Genomic DNA, 19012 nt, shown 5'->3' with positions numbered 1-19012 from the left:
CACCCATGTGGGAGACCTGAAAGAGACTCCTGGCTCCTGGCTTTGGATTGGCTCAGTTCCAGCCACTGCGGCCACTTGGGGAGTGAATCAATGGACAGAAGTTCTTCCTTTCTGTCTCTCCTCCTCTCTATATCTGACTTTGCAATAAAAATAAATAAATCTTTAAACAATTTATGCGTTTTTATCTTTAAAAAGATTTATTTATTTTTATTGCAAAGTCAGATATACAGAGAGGAGGAGAGACAGAGAGAAATATCTTCTGTCTGATGATTCTCTTCCCCAGTGACCACAATGGCCAGTGCTGCACCAATCCAAAGCCAGGAGCCAGGAGCGCTTCTGGGTCTCCCACACGGGTGCAGGGTCCCAAGGCCCTGGGCCATCCTCGACTGCTTTCCCAGACCACAAGCAGGGAGCTGGATGGGAAGCAGGGCTGCTGGGATTAGAACTGGCATCCATATGGGATCCTGGCACGTTCAAGGTGAGGACTTTAGCTGCTAGGCCACGATGTTTGGCCTAAATACATAAAGATTTATGCATTTTTATTGAAAAGGCAGAGAAGATTTATGGAGAGAAAAGACAGAGAGGAAGATCTTCTGTCTGCTGTTTCACTCCCCAAATGGCAGCACTGGCTGGAGCTGAGCTGCTTGGAAGCCAGGAGTCAGGAGCTTCCACTAGGTCTCCCAAATGGGTGTAGGGTCCCAAGGCTTTGGGCCATACTCTACTGCTTTCCCAGGTCACAAGCAGAGAGCTGGATGGGAGTGGAGCCAAGACATGGGATCCTAGTGCTTGCAACGTGAATATTTTAGCCACTGAGCCATTGTACCAGGCCCCCACAGGGTTTATCTATGAGAATTAAATGAGACATGGTACAGTACAATCCTTAGTCTGGAATCCAGCATGCAGTAGGCATTCAACAAATACTAACTCTCATTGATACTATCATTCCTTCATATTAGACCTTTGCAGTTGCCTCCCGATCTCTCTGCGCCCCTGGGTGGGGCTGGGTGGGGAGGACACAGTTTCTACTGTAAGGGGACTAACATGGGACGTCTGTCAAGTGTTCAGATTTGAACCTAGGCCTGACTCTCACACCTCCCAATGACCAGGTAACTCTAAGGCAGTGTCCCCAAGTTGTCTGGCTCGAGTGATTGCATATACACCCCCTGCTTCCAGTTTCCTTGAGAATACAGCCCAAGTTCATTACCCCAGCACTGGCCCCCAGGGTGCTAGCGGCTAGAGTCTTCCTTTTCCTCCCTTGCAGGAGACCTTGCTATCCTACCCCTTAGCCTCTGCCCCAGCCCCTCCACACTTTAGGGAATCACTCTTCTCTTTCGGTTTGTGTTGTCAGCATCGGCTGTAGCCAAGAACCCGAAATACAAAAAGTGCTTAATAAACACGGCCTGTTTTGCAGGAACCAGAGATGATCGTCCCAGTGGTGGGAGGGAGCATCTGTCTTCCTCATGAGGGGACGAGGCAGTGAACTTAACCTTAAGTCACTTCAATGTCTCTCAGGCTGTCCTGTCATCTATTCCCCGGCCCTCACCCTGCCCAGCGCAGCCCCCTGGGATCAGGACTATCCCGCCCTTACCCAGACCCCTCCCCCAGGTTCCCCGAGACCCCTGTCTTTCTTTCCCAGGGCTATTCCTGCGGCTTCCGACCCCCAGAGTTCGACTCGCTCGCAAGATCATTCCTGGAACCTCTTGGCCCTCCCTCAGGGCTGCCCCTACGTCCTCTCCTGCAGTCCCACCCGGCTGGACCCTGCGCCCTGTCGCCTTCCTTTTCAGCCTCCTCAGTCCTGTCGGCAGCGCCACGCTCGGGCGCCGGCCTCCGCGCCCCGCCCCGAAGCTCGTGCCCCTGCAGGTCGGGCCCCGGGTGCTGCCCCCCACGCCCCGGCCGCCCCCGGCCGCCCCCTCGCCGGGGCGGGGCGCGCGGAGGCGGGGGCGCGCTGGCGGCCGAGGCGGCGGCGGCGGAGGCAGGCGGGCCGGGCGCGTGTCCGCGGCGCCGTGACTCGGCGGCTCCGCAGCGGCTGCAGCGGGAAGACCCGGCCGTAGCCGCTGCCGCCGCCGCCGCCTCGGCCGCCATCGCAGCCGGGCGGCCGGGCCCCGCCGCGGGGATGCCGAGGAGCCTGGGCGGCCTCGCCGCGCGGGGCCCGCGGCCACGGTCGCCGGGCCGGGCCCGGTGCTGGAGCTGCTGGCGGGCCCCGGGGCGGCTACTGCTGCTGCTGTCGCTGCTGCCCGCGCTCTGCTGCCTCCTGGGCGCCGCGCGGGCGGAGGCGTCGGCGGCGGGGGCCGGGGACCGGACGGCGGCGGTGGCGGCTGCGGCGGCGGCGGCAGCGGCAGCGCAGGCGACCGAAGCAGAGGCGCCCTTCGCTGGGCAGGTGAGACTGGTGCGCCGGGAGCTGGATCGCGCGGGCTCGAGGGCCTCCGGGGAGAGTGGGTGGGAATATGGGGGTGACACCGGGGCTGGGCCGCGGCTGCTGCTAGGGCGGCCGAGGCAGTGCACCGGGGCCGGGGGGAGGTCAGTGCTTGGGGTCGGGGCCCGCGCGGCCCCGGGCCGGGACTGGAGAGGGCCGCGCCGAGACCGCCCGGGAAGGGGAGCTGCTTCAGCACCGTGGACAGGGGCAGCGGGCAGAGGAGGAACGGGAGGGTCCCAACCATGGTGGCAGCGCCGGTGGGGTGTGTGTGTGTATGTGTGTGTGTGTGTGTGGCCTGCATGTTGGTGTGTGCGAGAGAGACCGTACAACGCCTCGGAGTAAATAGTAAAGCGCCGCCAGTCTGTTGTAGGAGAAGAACCTCAGGATGTTCGGACTGGGGGCGAGGGAGGGAGAGGGCGCCGCCGGAAGGACTCTGTCAGTGTCTTCGCGTCTGAAGAGGGTGGTCAGGTGCAAGGTGGCCCCTTGGGGACCCTAACCGGGGCTACTGGAGATGGGGGCGGGGATGCCCGAAGACAACATTTCTGCTCCGTATAGGAAGAAGTTTGTAACAATTGGAGCTGCTCTGCCAGCTGGGGAGGCTGCAAGCTCTGCTCCTCGCGGGCATGTGCAACCGAGAGCTCCGAGAGGGGATTGGTTGGCTGCGCCCATAATAACCTGCAGGGCTGCATGCATGGTAACAGTAAAGGGCGGCCAGGTTTGGCTGGGCTCATGGATTTGTCCAGCACCCAGGGTGTGTGCCAGGCCTGGGGTTGTGCCGTGTAGGAATTCATCCATCTAATCCCCACAGCTTCTATAGCGAGTACTTGTATTTATTACCTCCATTTTTACAGGGTGAGGATACAGGCCTAGGGACTTTAAGTACCTTGCCCAGGTTCTGGCACCTTGTGAGTGATGGATTCAGGATTATAACCCCGGGCTGGCTGGCTCTCCTAGGCATTTAACCATGACGTCTGAGTCACAGGGTAGTTGGGGATAGGTGATTGCTCTGGGTTCTCCCAGCCTCGAGGTCTGCTGTTCTGACGTGCCAAGTGGGACACATGAGTGTTTTAGCTGGGGAAAAATCACAGTGACCGAGTGTGTTTGCCCAAACAAGCAGCAGCTAACTGCGCCTGGGAATGGGGGGCTCGTGAGTTCCAGGCAAAATGTCCTAGGAGAGGGTCCCTGGATTTTATTCAGACTCGATTAAGGCAGTGAGTGTATAGCTGATAGATGTCCTCCCAGGATCTCAAAGTTGCTGACTTTTGGTGAAAACCTGTCCTAATCTGTTTACATTTTCAGCTTTATAACATGTTGAAGTAATGCCTTTTGTGAATGTATATCCTAGAAAAAATAGGCTTAAAAAAAAAAAAAGATTTCATGAGGATTAAGGGTGAGGTGAAAAGACCTGGCTTGGAATTTAGGAGGTCTGGACCCTAGTTCAACCTTGACCACGCTCCCGCCGAGTTGTGTCTGTGACCTTGAGCAGTGTCTGTGCCCTCTCTAGACTTGAAGTGCACTAGGCTTCAGGTCAGATAGGGTCAGATGCTCCCAACCCTGAAGCCTTTTTGCTACTGTGCCATGTCAAGCATTAAGAGCAGGCTGCTCCCTTGAATCTGTCAGGATTTGAAAAGAAGGTTCTGTTGACTCCATCCATATCTGTATTAACTCTATGGGTTTTGATTATTCTGCCTCTCAGCTTTTTTTTTTTTTTCCAAACTTAAGTGTCCCTTAGCACAGCTACTCTGGGTCACTTTAATGGCCCCTTTCTGGATATTTTGGGATCCTTATTTTCAATTTCCCACCTTGTCAGCAGGTGGGAGACCCAACAGCTTTGGGGGCCGTCCTGCTGCTTCTGTCCATCCCTCTGTCAGCTGGCCCCACCTCAAGACTCTTGTGTACTGCCTTTAGGAAACAAGCCAGGGTAGCTCCCTGATTCCTGCTCTGGGGCAAAATCGATTGACTGGAACACAACACCCTCCCTGTGGGTTATGGGCATCGGAGTGCATCACCTTCTTTCTCTACCTTCCTCCAGGTGTCTCCTTCCTCCCTCCCTCCTCCTTTCCACTTCCCTAGCTAAAAGGGCTTCATATGATCTGCAGTCCTGAAATTTTCACTTTGCTCTACTTCTTCTGTGTCACTGGTAAAAAATTTACGTCTGACAGGTCCCAGCATGATCTCTTGCCCTCCCCCCCACCCCCCGCACTCAGTCTTCTTCCATTCAGAGATGAGACCATTTATTTCCTATCCGCAAGTGAGTCTCAGGGCCTGATGGAAGCAAAACTCAGCACCCTTAATTCCACAGTGACTTTTTAAAACATCTTACTATGTTGTCCAAAAATTTCTGAAAAACAGACCAACAAGCTAGATTGCTTTTCTCAACTATGTGAACACTAATGGATCACACGACTGAAGCCTTCGTGAAATCTTGCTGTTGCCTTTTGGCAGGCAGATAATATTGCTTACGCCCTGTTCTGTCTTTCAAAGCCTCTGGGAGCCTGGTTCCACCTACTCCCCCATTAGCAGCGGTCTTCCCTACTGTGCATCGATAATGCATCCTTCCTTCCAGAACAGTCTCCATCATCCCAGGATGGGCTGCTTATAGTGCGCCCATTCACCTGACACACCGTTCCTGAAAGTTTAGGCTCATGCTCTGCTTCTCCAAGAAATGATGCCTGGCCTCTCTAGTCACCACTGATGTCTGTCTTCCCAGGGGACATGGTAAGACAACCCCACCCAGTTTGTTATTTTATATTCTTGAGTACTCCCTGTGGGAAAGGAGGGAGGTGGACTGTGGTTGGTAGGCAGGGCTTTCCCCAACCAAAACACTGTTTTCAGATTGAACACAGTCTTCAGACTCTCATTGCTCACAATTCAGTGAGCATTCAATCAGTTAACTCTTCACCCTAAAGGCCAAAAATGACATGAATCTGAAACAGGCATTCATGGGTGTGTGGATCTCAAGAACCTTGTTAGGGATAGGGTTCACTGCCCACCAGTCTTTCCTTTAGTAGAAATCAAGGCCATTCCTTCTGGTGGTAGTTACAAATTTCACCCTTGAGATTTCAACATAACTCGGGCTTGATGGTGACATATAGCACACAGGATTTGAGAGGGACCAAGACCTTCAGATAACCAGCAAGTACTCAGTAGTATGTAATTCATATCTTCTCAATGACCCAAGGCATAAGGTTTGATAGTAAGTGAGTTAGAACTAGACTGTTTTTCCTGGGTCTCCTAAATCCTTACTTTTTATAATTATTTTTTACTTCTTTATTGGACGGGCTTATTTGGGATCTTGTATCCTCCCTAGTCAGACTGAAGACAGGAGCCTGGAACTGTATCTGGGGCTCCCATGTGGGTGGCAGGTGCCTACAAACTTGAGCCATTACCTGCACCTCCCAGCATGCACATTAGCAGGAGGCTGGCATTGGAAGCAGAGCCAGGACTTGGATCCAGGCACTCTAATATGGAGTGCAAGCCACCTTCAGTGGTGACTTAACTTCTGCACCAAAAAGCCAGCTCCTCCCAGTGTCTTATGTTGTGCTTTTTTCATTGTCTCTGGATTCTGATTTTACATCTCTGATCTTCCATTATAAAAAGAAAGAAAGGAAGAAAGAAAATGCTACGAAAAAAAGATTAAAGAAAACAACAAAAAAAACTTCCATCTGTTTTCCCTTTTGCTTTCTTAGTTCTTACACAAGTGAGAGGAGGACCCCACTGAGTCTCTAATTGGCTTTCTACTATTGGCTTATTTAAAGCATCCTTTTCTTTCTTATTAGCTGGTTTGAATGCATCAAATTCAAATCATGTTTTGGCCTTCTATCTTCCAACTGGACTCTGAGGAAGGCTGGAACATACAGCAGGAGCTAAACCATTCAGTCCAGGCCCCAGGAGTCACACACTGGCCTGGGGTCTAATGGCGTCCTGCCCTGGAGACTGGTTTTGAGTGATCTACTCTGGGGGGCAGATGGAGAATATTCTTAGGTTTTCTTTTTTTTTTTTTTTAAGATGTATTTTATTTTTATTGGAAAGTCATATATACAGAGAGGATAGACAGAGGAAGTTCTGTCTGATGATTCACTTCCCAAGTGGCCATAATGACCAGAGCTGAGCATAGCCAGGAACCAGGAGCCAGGAGCCTCTTCTGGGTCTCACATGCGGGTGCAGGGTCCCAAAGTTTTGGGATGTCCTCAATTGCTTTCCCAGGCCACAAGCAGGGAACTGGATAGGAAGCGGGGCTGCTGGGACATGAACCAGCATCCATATGGGATCCTGGCACATGCAAGGCAAGGACTTTAACACTAGGTTACATGCTGGCCCGATTCTTAGGTTTTCAACCTTCCGTCACAGCGCTTAGAGCCCCAAGTGAGTCTGGGGTAGAGATCTGTGAGGAAGTCCTGAACTATTCTACAGCCCCCCAAAAATTATTTCAATGTGATCATAGCCTTCCTTCTTGTCCTTTTACATGAGCTGAATCTTGCTTGCTTCATTCTTAAAAATTCATTTTCTCTTATTAATACTGTGGATTTTCTAGTAAGGGAATAGCCTGTTCTGCCCATAAGGTGCCTTGTACTGCCCTGATGCTTGTATTCATGTGGCCCCCTTGGATCCTGGCAGCAGGGCCCAGGGGGTGGTTAGGGAAGACCATGTCCTCATTTTCACAGCTGAGTAAACAGAGACTCCCAGAGGTGATGGGACTGAGCCTGAGCCGCCATCTTGTCCGGGAACCCACATGCACAGAAGCCCATTTCCTGCCATTTCCTGTCCTTCCACTCAGTGATGTCCCCGACCCCCGCCAGTTCTGGATTCTCGTACTAGCCTATTAGCCCACCTTTCCCATGTCCAAGTATGCCCCACCACAGTCCTCAGAAGAGACAGTTTTAAAACTAACAAAAGTCAATTATAGTGGTATCAAAATAGTGGAATCTTAAGAAATTACAGTGTGGTATGGCTACAGTTTGTTCCTCCTTCTTTTGGGTTCAAACTATGCCATTGTGTAAGACACTTCCCAAGATTTCAGCTCTTTGGCACAATTACAAAGGCCTGCTCAGGACCTAGCACAGTACCTGATATACTTCAGACAGGTGATCCAGTATCTTTTAATGAATTTTATTACCTGGGTGTCCCTTTCCCACACCCCCCTCCTGCTTCTTTGAATGGTACATTTTTAGTGCATAAAGACAAATGCTAGAAATCTGAGCAGGTTCAGCATTAGAGAAGCACTCAGGAGATAAGACTCCCCCAGTCCCAGCTGGGGACATCAGGGAATGCTCTGGAGAGAAGGGGGTAACTGAGATGAACCTCTGAGGGAGGAGGAGGATGGAGAAGTTCAGAATGAAGAAAAGACTGGAACCTGGCCTCCCACCGGGGTGCATGGCGCATCCAGGAAATAGTAGGTAATCTGATGTGCCCCAGGGCATCCAGTTACTTGCAGTTTCCAGTAAGAGAACTGAAGGAGAAGGGGCAGGAAAGGGAGGCTGAGGACAAATTGTAAGATTGGCTTTTGTCCACTGGTATCAGGGAATCATGAGAGGTTCTTGAGCAGAAAAAGGGCCGGCAGTGGAGACTGGGGCTTGTCCCCGCTGTTCAGGTTGCTGGTTCATGGCCGTGGTGCTTTGCAGGTTTCTGCTTTTAAACTTAACTGAGAGAGCATCTGTGTACTTTTCCACTGGTTCACTCCTCGGATGCCCAAACAGCCAAGGCCTTGCTTCTGGGAGCCAAGAACTCAATCCAGGCCTGCTGTGGGAGTGGCTGGAACTCAACTACTTAAACCATCACTGCTGCCTCCGAGGGTTGTCTTTGGTAGGAAACTGGGTCCGGATCCCAAGTTGGGAATCATACACTCTGCTTTTAAAATTCCTTTCCACAATGTAGGCCTGAGGACCCATTTTAGGGACTAGTAAGTTGATAAAGGTGTGAATCCCCAACTGAGAGATTTTTGAGCCAGCTATTTGGCTAGGTTTGATTGGTTATTTGGGTTATTTTGGGTTATTTGGGTTATTTATTGGTTATTAGGTTTGATTTCTGAGCCAGTTATTTGGCAGGATTGATTTCCATTCAAGTCCCTTGCTAGTATTACTCCATATATAGTCATTGTGACAACTTTGAAGTAGCTTTAATGAATCATAAGATAGTAAAGACACACACACAGGCTTCAGAAAACTCACAGGAAATAAATCTCCATCTTTTAAATTCCATTTTTCCATGAACTTCTGGAAGCTCGCATATATGGGTTGGGGGTGAGGATTAGAGGTTTTATTTAAACATACTCACACACACAGACGTTTCCCCAGAGTTTACACATGTTGTTGTGACAAAGAGAAAGTCAAGGTTTTGTCATTAAATTTTTGTTAGTAGTGACAGACTTGAAAAGTTGTGTGCCACCAAGGGCATGGAGCCAGAAAGATGTTATCTTGCAACTCTGCTCACTGCACCTGCCTCCGAATCACTGGCACACGCCAGGGTCCACCACCCGACAGATTTTTGCTGTGCCCACTCCACTTCTCACCTATCTTACACTGAACTCTATCCCTCCATCTGGATGTGAGTAACTTTTGACCTCCACAGTTCTCTTGCCTGCCTCTGGCCTTCCCATGGTAGCCAGGGTGACCTCTTCAACGTCCATCCACATGGTGGTCAGCAAGCTCTAAAGCCAGTACGATAAAAGCTCAAATTGGACAACAGATAATTAGAATTTGCAGTGGGTGGAGTACAGGGCACTAGGGCAGGTAGTAGAGTACATGAGGTCCAGGGCAGAGATTAGACTGGAAAAGTATCGTGGCCCCAGATTGTGCAGCCTGTTGACAGCTGTGGCCATGAGGAACCACAAGATTGGTTGATCTATCATGCTAAAACCCTGGAACTCTCTAACTTGCAGCTTGCCTGGTTCAGCCATCTCCTTGCTGTGGTTAGGCAACAATCACAACCACAGGTCTCCCGTTTTCACTCTCCCCTTTTCTTAACTCGTCAATAGGTCCAGCCCCAGGAGACGCTGGGAAGCAAGCCTCAGGCTCCTCCCTTCTCAGAGTAAATGGCAGAGGCCTCCCCAGTACTGACCCCAAACCCCAAATGTGCCACTGCTGTCTCAGGCGTGATGATCGTTGGGCTTGTGGTGGCCTCCTGGGAGTGGGCCAAGGACACCATGCAGGAGCGCCAGGGAATTCCCGCTAGTGCGCTTGCCACCCACTCAGCACCGATGGCAGCCAACAGGCACCGCTGAACCATTAAGGTGTTTGTCAAGAAGCTAAGCTGGGCATTGTGGGCGATCCTGAGGGCCCTTTTTAGACTGGCTGGAAGTGAAGAGGAGAAAAAAGCAGCAGCATTTGGAGGCAACCCAGAGCGAGTGGGTCGGGTACAGCATGACGGAAAACGGCCTCCCTAGAAGCCGCTGTTCCTGGCTTCCCTTCCATCCTGCTCCCTGATCCAGAGTTAGCTTCCCCTCCCTGAGCTTCTTTTTTCTCTCCTGTAAGACCACCATGTAAAATGAGGTGCTCTCAAAGTCCCACTGCCCCGTGCCATCTGCAGATACCTCAATGCTTAGGATCTCAGTATGGGGGCAGGGGAGGGGGTCACAGGGGAATACCTGGGCACTGGTAGAGGAGGGAGCAGACACTGCACAGGGCCAGTCCCTAAGGAGTCACCACAGAGACCCACGGATTGATTTCATGGCGTGACCAAAGGTAGTCATCAATCTATTGCTACAGATTTGGGGATCAAGAATATAGGCAAGGACATTGTAGAAGTACTGTTTGCCAGTGGGGTTGGCATTGTGATGCAGTAGGCTAAGCTACTACTTACAATGCCAGCATCCAGCTAGATTGGAGTCCTGCCTATTGCACTTCCAATACAGTTCCCTGCTAACATACCTGGGAACACAGCAAATGATGGTCCAAGTATTTGGACCCCTGCCAGCCCTACACGAGAGATCCAGATAGAATTTAGCTGTGCCAGCCCCAAGCCTCTGTGACCATCTGGAGAATGACATAGTGAGTGGAAAATCTCTCTCCTCTCTCACACTGCTTTTCAAATAAATAAATCCTTTTTAAAAAGATGGATACTGTAGGGACCAGTGTGATGGCTCAATTGGCTAATCCTTCCCCTACAAATGCCTGCATCCCATATGGGTGCTGGTTCATATCCTGGCTGCTTCACTTCCCATCCAGCTCCTGTTTATGGCCTGGGAAAGCAGCAGAGGATGGCCCAAGTCCTTAGGCCCCTATGCAGGAGACCTGTAAGAGACTCATGGCTGATTTTAGATCAGCTGAATTTCAGCTGCTGCAGCCATTTGGGGAGTGAACCAGCAGATGGAAGACCTTTCTGTCTCTCCTTCTCTCTGTAAATATGCATTTCTAATAAAACTAAGTAAAACTTTAAAAAATGATTACTGCATGCCACTAAATAACCTTATGTGCATACATTAGTTTCCAATTGCTATTGCATGGTTCTTAAGATAACAGGAATTTTTTTCTTAAGGATTTATCCATTTTTTATTTATTTGTTTTAAAAATTTATTTATTTTTATTGCAAAGTCAGATATATATAGAGGAGGAGAGGCAGAAAGGAAGATCTTCCGTCTGATGATTCACTCCCCAAGTGAGTGCAACAGCCGGTGCTGTGCCAATCCAAAGCCAGGAGCCAGGAGCTTCCCCTAGGTCTCCTACACGGGTGCAGGGTCCCAAGGCTTTGGGCTGTCCTCAACTGCTGTCCCAGGCCACAAGCAGGGAACTAGATGGGAAGTAGAGCTGCCGGGATTAGAACTGGGGCCCATATGGGATCCTTGTGTGTTCAAGGCGAAGACTAGCCATTAGGCCACCATGCTGGGCCCATATCCATTTATTTTTTATTTTTTTTTAAAGATCTTTTATTTTATTTTTATTGGAAAGGCGGATATACAGAGAGGAGAGACAGAGAGGAAGATCTTCTGTGCAATGATTCACTCCCCAGGCGGCCTCAACGGCTGGAGCTGAGCCAATCTGAAGCCAGGAGCCTCTTCTGGGTCTCCTATGTGGGTGCAGGGTCCCAAGGCTCTGGGCTGTCCTGGACTGCTTTCCCAGGCTACAGGCAGGGAGCTGGATGGGAAGCGGGGCTGCTGGGATTAGAACTGGCACCCATATGGGATCCCAGGCGTGCAAAGCAAGGACCTTAACCACTGCGCCATCGCGCAGGGCCTGTATCCATTTATTTTTAAAAAGCAGAGTGACAGCTCTTCCACCAATTGCCTCACTCCCCAGATGGCCACAGTAGTGAGGGCCGGGTGAGGCCAAAGATAGGAGCTTGGAAATCCATTCAGGTCTCTTACCTGAGTGCAGGAGCCTCATTTTTGGGCCATTTTCCAATGCCTTCTCAGGCACATGAGTGGGAAGCTGAGTCAGAAATGAAGTAGCTAGTTCGGTCCTTGGGCTTGGGGGCAACTGACGCTCCCTGCAGTGTGGCGACTGTGGGGGGTGCCCCTGCCGGGTCGGACCCAATGCGGGGGACTCACGCCAAAGACACTGCCACAAGGCAGTGAACGAGTCCTCGGCCTCCCCCAGGACCCAAGAGAGCTCTTCCCTCAGGGTAAGTCCGCCATGAGGGAACTTGGGAACTGGGTGGAAATTCCTAGCTCCGCCCAGCTGCTAAGACCATGCGGCTGGGGGAGTTTGGGAGGAGTTCGGTCCTTGGGCTTGGGGGCAACTGACGCTCCCTGCAGTGTGGCGACTGTGGGGGGTGCCCCTGCCGGGTCGGACCCAATGCAGGGGACTCACGCCAAAGACACTGCCACAAGGCAGTGAACGAGTCCTCGGCCTCCCCCAGGGCGGCCAGTGCACCAAGTGGTGCCAGGTTTTGCCTGCTGGCCGCCCGGAAGGGCAAACTCTGGGGTTTTCAAGATATATAATTGCTGCCTGGGTCACTCATGACTAAGACTAGGTTGAGTGTAGGTGCAAAGTGAATTTTCGGGTATTCTCAGTGACAGTGTCATGAAAGATACAAGCAGGCAAGGGGACCAAGACCTAGTGGTTTGGGGGAAGTGTCCAGAAGATAATTTTAGTAAGACAGATGCAACAGCTCAATTATGAATACAGAAATGGGATATTAGTATAGAACATCACTGATCACCATATACTAGCCCACACCGAAGCTATGGATGGGGGCCTCTTTGGCAGTGTTGGGTACCATTGCCCGACTGAGTGTTGGAGTTGTGGAGTGGTCACATTTGGCAAATCAAGACACTCTCCAGCACACAAGAGAACTTGGGCTGGGGGTAGGTTCTGTGGGGTTGTGTGGGCCCAACCCTTTGGAATACAAATCCCCCGGGTTAGTTCCCAAGCTGGGGTTGCAATGGTCTAAGCTAGGTGTGACCACGACATCTGCCATCACTCATGGGTAAAGGAATCCACAACAGTCAGGGTAGGTCAAGGCAGCAGCACCCAAATGTGCATCTTTAAACAGGATGTGGGGTGGGCCGGGCTGCCACTGGAAGGGGACAGAAGGGGCAAGGCTGAACAAACCTTAACTCACAAGTAACAACAGAAATCAGGTTGGAGCACAGCTCATGCCAGGTAGGTCCTTGCACATACTGATCTGTGTGAGGCAGAGGCACTAAGCCACAGCATCCAAGGGGCCACGACAAGTGAGGGGCTCTGCCAAACAGAGACAGAACAACCACCGGCCTACACCTGCTCTATGGCAGGGCAGAGGCCCGGTTGGGGAAATAACAGGACACCCTAGCTGGGTTGAGTTTCCCACCAAGGAGCGCATGGGCTGGAACTGAGGCTACATTCTGATCAGGATACGATCGTAATCTCACTTGGCACAATTGTGGACTGGGATGGGAAGCACCAAGCCAGGCCAAATTCCAACACCATCTGGTGCTCTGGAGGACCGGGGAGGGTTGTGTGACAGACTAGGTTAGGTCTCAGCCCTTACTGAACCATGTGTGAGCTTGGTAGGGGTATGGAAGAGCCATGGCTGGGTTGAAATATCCAACAACAAGAACCAGCTTGGGTCGGAGGCCAGGCAGGAAAAGCCACTGTTCCTCCTAGGATAGCAGGCGAACTGAGTAGTGCTGGCTCATGGACCCACTGGTATGCGCGAAAACTGGCATTGGGACAGGTTCTGGTGGAGGAGCCCGGGCAACTCCTCTGGCAGGACACAGTCCCATGCAGGTAAGCGCAACAAGCACAATAGGGAACAACCCAAAACAGGCAGTGAAAATTATCCCACTGGCATACACATGGCATGGGTTGGGGGCAGACCAGCCTGAATCTGTTCACATTACCTTCTGGTGAATCCGAGCACCAGAACAGAGTGTGGGTCGAGCCAGGTTCGGTTGCAACACATACCAGTACACAACAAGTAATGCCAAGGTGAGATGAGCCGTACCAGATGTGGCTGCAGCACACAACCAGCACATGTGACAATCAGGGAGGAGGCAAAGCCAACAGGGGAACGTGGGCACCCCTGCTGGATAACTACTTCCATTGGAAAGTGTGAATACGGATGGGGGCAGTTCAGACTAGGCAGGGCTATAGCACCTGTGGGCCTCACGGTGAGCTGACTGTTCTGACTGGTGCAAGTTAAAATTAGAGTGGGTTGAGGGGTGTTTGGGCTTAGCCACAGCATTAGCTGGCAGAGGCTGGTACTAGGAGCCAATTCTGACAAGTCAAATGCCAAAACTACCTGGAGACTGCATACTCTAGGAGTGGGTGTGGCCTAGTAGGGAAATAGTGGGCACCTCCCTCAGGGTTACCACCCTCACTGGACAGCAGGAAACCCAGGCTAGGAGCAGGGGTGGCTTGACAGAAAGGCACCTGCCAGTGGGTGTATGGGCTGGATAATAGGTTGGTTGGGTTGAACCAGGCTTCAATGTCCATTGACGTGTGCGAGAGCTACTTGGGATGTGGGACAGACTGGACAAGCCTGCACTGCATACTGGCAAGCATGGGAACCAGGGTAGGGGGCAGAACTGGTAGGGGTTTTGGGGAGTCGCCTCAACTAGGCTGCAGCTCCAACTGGTTTGCATGAAGACCGAGTATGAAGTGGGTAGAATCGAGCTGGACTACAACACCCATTGGTTCACAAGGAAGACAGGGCTGGAAGCCGAACGGACCCAGTAATCGCAACGACCAGCATATGCATAAGCTGATTGGTGTGACGAACAGTGTTGGAGTCTGTACTAGCAAACTCACTCAAGAATCAGATCTGGGATCAACTCAGATGAAGTTTCTTTGGATATTTCTCCAACTGAACTGCTGATCTTGGAACCCCAACCATCAAGAGACTGTCAGCCAGTGGACTCTGAATAGGTTTCATTACGGTTGGGACGGAGAGATTGGCAGCAATCCAGAACTGATGAACTATCAAAACTGTATGAGCAGGACCCTTGGAGCGCGCCTCATGTTGGGGATGGGGGATGGGTGGGAGGTAGGGTGGGGCTTTCCCCTTTGTTACTCCCCTAACCCTACATACAGGGCAAAATGATTATATTAGTGTGGAAACAATGATATTACCCACTTTCACCCTGTAGCCCGTGACCCTTTGTACCCTAATAAACTAAGATTATTAAAAAAAAAAAGAAAAAGAAAAAAAGAAATGAAGTAGCTGAGATTTGAACTAAAGCTCTGATATGGGATGCCAGTAGGCGACTCATTTGCTGCGCCACAACACCAACCATATAACAGCAGAATGTTCTCTTAGGTTTTTGGAGTCCAGAAGTTCAAACTGAGTCTTGTGTGACTAAAATCAAGGTGTGGGCATGGCTGTGTTGCCTCTGAAGATTCTAGAAGAGAATCCATGCCCCTGAGGCTGCCTGCTGCTCTGCCTGGCTGTGACAGTACCTTCCAGAAGTGGCATTACTCCCATCTCTGCTGCTATCACCACATCTATGTGAGCACTCACCCTCTGGCCTCTCTCTCACAGGGACTCTTGGGAGTCTACTAGGCCCACCTGGATCATCTGGAACAGTCTCCCCAGCATCCTTCATCCCATTGCACCTGCAAGGCCCCTTTGCTATTTAAGGTCACATTCACAGATCTCTGGGGTTAGGAATGTGGATATCTTTGAAGGCCATTGTGTGACCTCCCATAGTGCCTCCACTTACTGAGCCCTCTTCTCATCATCCTCTAATGAACATGTGCACAATGGGAACTGAGTGAAGCTGGGTAGTTTTCCCCAGGGGCTCTTAGTTGGAAAGAGAAAAGTCAGGCAACATTGGGAATGTGATGTCATCTTAGTCCCAGGTGTCTTTTCAGAGAGGACCCCATCTGGCCTCCCAGGTGGGAGAGAAAGTTCATGCAAAATGGAATTAAAAGGTTCAGTTTGGGGGCAGCCATTTGGCCTAATGGTGAAAACGGTGTTAAGACACTTGAATCGCAAAGTCAAAGTGCCTAGGTTTGGTTCCCAGCTCCTGCTCCTGACTCTTGTTTCCTGCTGACGTATGCCTATGCCCCGGGAGTGGCTCAGCTCGCTGGGTTCCTGCCGCCTCTGTGGGAGACCTGGACTGAGTTCCCAATTCCCAGCTTCATCCCCGTTCAGCCCCAATCTTTGCAGGTATTTGGGGGTAAACCAGTGGACTTTCTCTCCCTTCTGTATCTCTGCATCTCTCAAACAAATAGTTTTTAAGTCAGTTACAAATTTGTATTTCAGTAAGAAGAATTTTGAAAGTCATGTCTAGATTTTTCATATATGCATTTCCCATGACTATTTTGGAAGTCTTTTGTGTTTAAGAATTATAGTCTCATTCTTTGGTGGCAACTGTCCAAGGGCCAGGTGGGGCATCTGAGACCCTGAGGAGCAGCTGAGGGCCACAGGAAATCTCTTCTCTGGGCCTGGGTGTCAGACTGAGAAATGAGGGCAGGCACCTTGTTGTCATGACAAGGCCAACAGCAATGGGTGGGGAAGGATGGCTTCAGGCCACCTGTTGTGCTGGTTTACAGGGACCCAATGGGATCTCAGGGTTGAGGCTGGAGCTGCCAACGGACCATCTGCCACTGTGAGGACTGGCCAAGGAGAGGGGCAGGTGAAGGACCCAGTGCCGACTGTGGAGCAGGCACGGAGAGGCCAGGGGCTAGTTAATGAACTGACACTGTCAGTCTTCTAAATGGGAACATGCTTCCTGCCCTAGTGAATCATGGCTCAAGTGTCACCTCAAAGAGACCTTCCCTGACTACCTATGTAAAACAGCTGCCCTGTCACCCATTGACCACTCAACCTGCTGAGTTCTCCACAGAACTTAGTGGTGCCACATGATTCTTCCATCACTGTACCTAGAAGGTAACTAGAATGTTTTTGTGCACCATTTTAGCCCTAGCACACATTGCCTGCTATACAGTAGGTTCTTAGTAAATATTTTCTTTTTATACTTTGTTATTGTTCACAATAAATATTTTTGAATGAATAAATGGATAAAAATAAATTTTACACTTAGGATGTAGAGCTAATAGTTTCTTTAAAAAAAAAGATTGATCTGTTGAGGTATGTAGTAGGTGTTCTTACAATTAGAACATCTCTGCTGGTAAAGAACTGTTTCCTACAATGAATCTTAACCTGCGTCCTGTACTCTCTCTCTGGCTTTCCTAAAAGCTTCCTGTGTCAAATAGCACGAACCTCTGTGTTCTGCATACTGTCCTTCCTTCCTCAGACTAAGCACACCTCACCTGTCCTTTCTGGATGGAGCTCCTTGTTCCCTCGCTCCATAGGCTGCTGTCCCTTAGGCAGACTCCTGTCATTGCCATCTGTGTATAAAATCTTAGGAACCAGACTTGAAACTCTTGCTGAGCCCCCTGCCTGGTTGCTGCTACTCACACCTGCACTCAGGATTCTGACCTCCATTGTCCAGATTTTTTTTAAAGGCAAATTGACAGAGAAGGAGAGACAGATTTTCCATCCAGTGGTTCATTCCCCAGGTGGCTGTATTGGCCAGAGCTGAGCCCATCCGAAGCCAGGAGCCATGAGCTTCTTGTGGGTCTCCCACAAGTCCCTGCCAGGACCAGGCAGAGAGCTGGATTGGAAGTGGAACAGCCAGAGTTAGAACTGGTGCCCATATAGGATGCTGGCATTTGCAGGAGGAGGATTAGCCTGTTGAGCTATCATACTGGCCCCTGTCCAGACTCTCTGACCAAGGACTTTTATTCCATTTTTGTCCCTGTAGTTCATGGTTCCAAACTTGACATGCCAGACTTCACCTCTGGCCTTTCCAATGATGCCACCTGGTCACTTTGCCTCTCATTATTTCCCCACTCCTCGTCTGGGCTGTCCGTTGTGGCTCAGCCTTACTTCTGCCCCAGAGCCATGCTCCTAGATGCCCCCAGGAGACCACTGCCTTCTTTCCCCCACGGCTAGCTCTGCTGGCTGGGTGTGCCCATCGGCTCTGCCAGTGATCTGCTTCTTACCGCCCCCACGGCCGCGTCTAATCTCACCACCGCCTCTGCTGTCTGTCGCTTCCTTCCCTCTTCCATTTCCTCCCTGTTGTTCTCTGCTCTCTCCTTTCCCTGCCACGACTCAGCTCTGCCCTCCTGAGAGTCAGAATCCTACCTCATGGCCAGCAGAGGTGTCACATGGTGTTGTCCGTGATCCCCACATCCATGCTGTGGCTCAGCTATTTTGGTCCTTGCCTGCACTCAGAAGTTCTTCTCGTGTCCCTCTGGGTTTGCACCTCTTTCAGCACTCCCAGGGCGCCAGACACCTTGGGGGTTGGTGACAGAGCTGGAGAGGTCAGGCCTTTGACACAGCCAGAGACTGATGAATGAGTGCAGGTGTACAAAGATGAAACAGAAGCCGTTCTGATGAAGAACAAGTGGACATTTTTTCCCTAGTGAATTTTTACAAGTGGACATTTTTTCCCTAGTGAATTTTTAAACCACGATAGGACATTAAACCACAATAGGTTGACTTCCAGAATTTTTTTTTTTCATCCTCCAAGAGTCCAGAAATTGTGCATGGTGCCTTCCAGAGTCTTCCTCATGACACCTCTGGAAGATGAGATTCTGCTTTGGCACCTGGGTACCAGCTGTTCATTCTTCCATTTGTGAGCTCAGGTTTTTGGAGTTAGGCCAGGCACCGTGGTAAACACCCATAGCGGATGCAGACACATATGTATGAGGGTACTGCAAAGAGCTCACAGAGGGACCAGCTTGGAGGCTCAGTGGATTAAGCCTTGGCCTGCAGTACCAGTGTTCTATGTCAGACTACTGTTTTGAGTCTCAGTTGCTCCAGCTCCCTGGTAATGCTCCTGGGAAAGAAGCGAAAGATGATGTAATTACCTGAACCCCAGCCACCTACAAGGGAGGCTTGGATGGAGTTCCAAGGTCCCTGGCTTCCACCTGACCTGGTCTAGCCCAGGCCTGGCTGTTGTGGCTATTTGGGGAGCAAACCAGCACATCAACATCTCTCTTTCCTTGTTTCTCTCTGTCACTCTGCCTGTCAAATTAAAGAAAAAAAAATCCTTTTTTTAAAGTTCATAGAAAACTTGAATTAAAAGTCTGTTTTCTTGCAAAAGAAAACAGAAGTTCATGCATAGTTTTCTGATGGCCACCCATAAGGGTGTAGGGTCCCATCTGCTGCTCTCCCAATCCACAAGCAGTGGGCTAGATGGGAAGTAGAGCAGCTAGGACATGTGGATGC

General features: G+C 50.8%; 1 protein-coding gene across 1 annotated transcript in view; it reads left to right on the top strand.

Moving 5' to 3' along the window:
* Nucleotides 1-2110: 2110 nt before the first annotated feature.
* MMP24 (matrix metallopeptidase 24) overlaps nt 2111-19012 on the top strand; it is a 43985-nt gene continuing 27083 nt past the window's right edge. The window contains exon 1 of the mRNA XM_040981586.1: nt 2111-2377. Within this exon, the coding sequence (XP_040837520.1) occupies nt 2114-2377 (264 nt within the window). The 5' untranslated portion in view covers nt 2111-2113. The remainder of the gene's footprint in view (nt 2378-19012) is intronic.

This window comes from Ochotona curzoniae, unplaced genomic scaffold (assembly GCF_017591425.1).
Source record: "Ochotona curzoniae isolate NIBS_2020 unplaced genomic scaffold, NIBS_Ocur_1.0 contig_3520, whole genome shotgun sequence".
Lineage (NCBI taxonomy): Eukaryota > Metazoa > Chordata > Mammalia > Lagomorpha > Ochotonidae > Ochotona > Ochotona curzoniae.
Note: the sequence above shows the minus strand (reverse complement) of the source record. Positions and strands in the feature narration are given on the sequence as shown.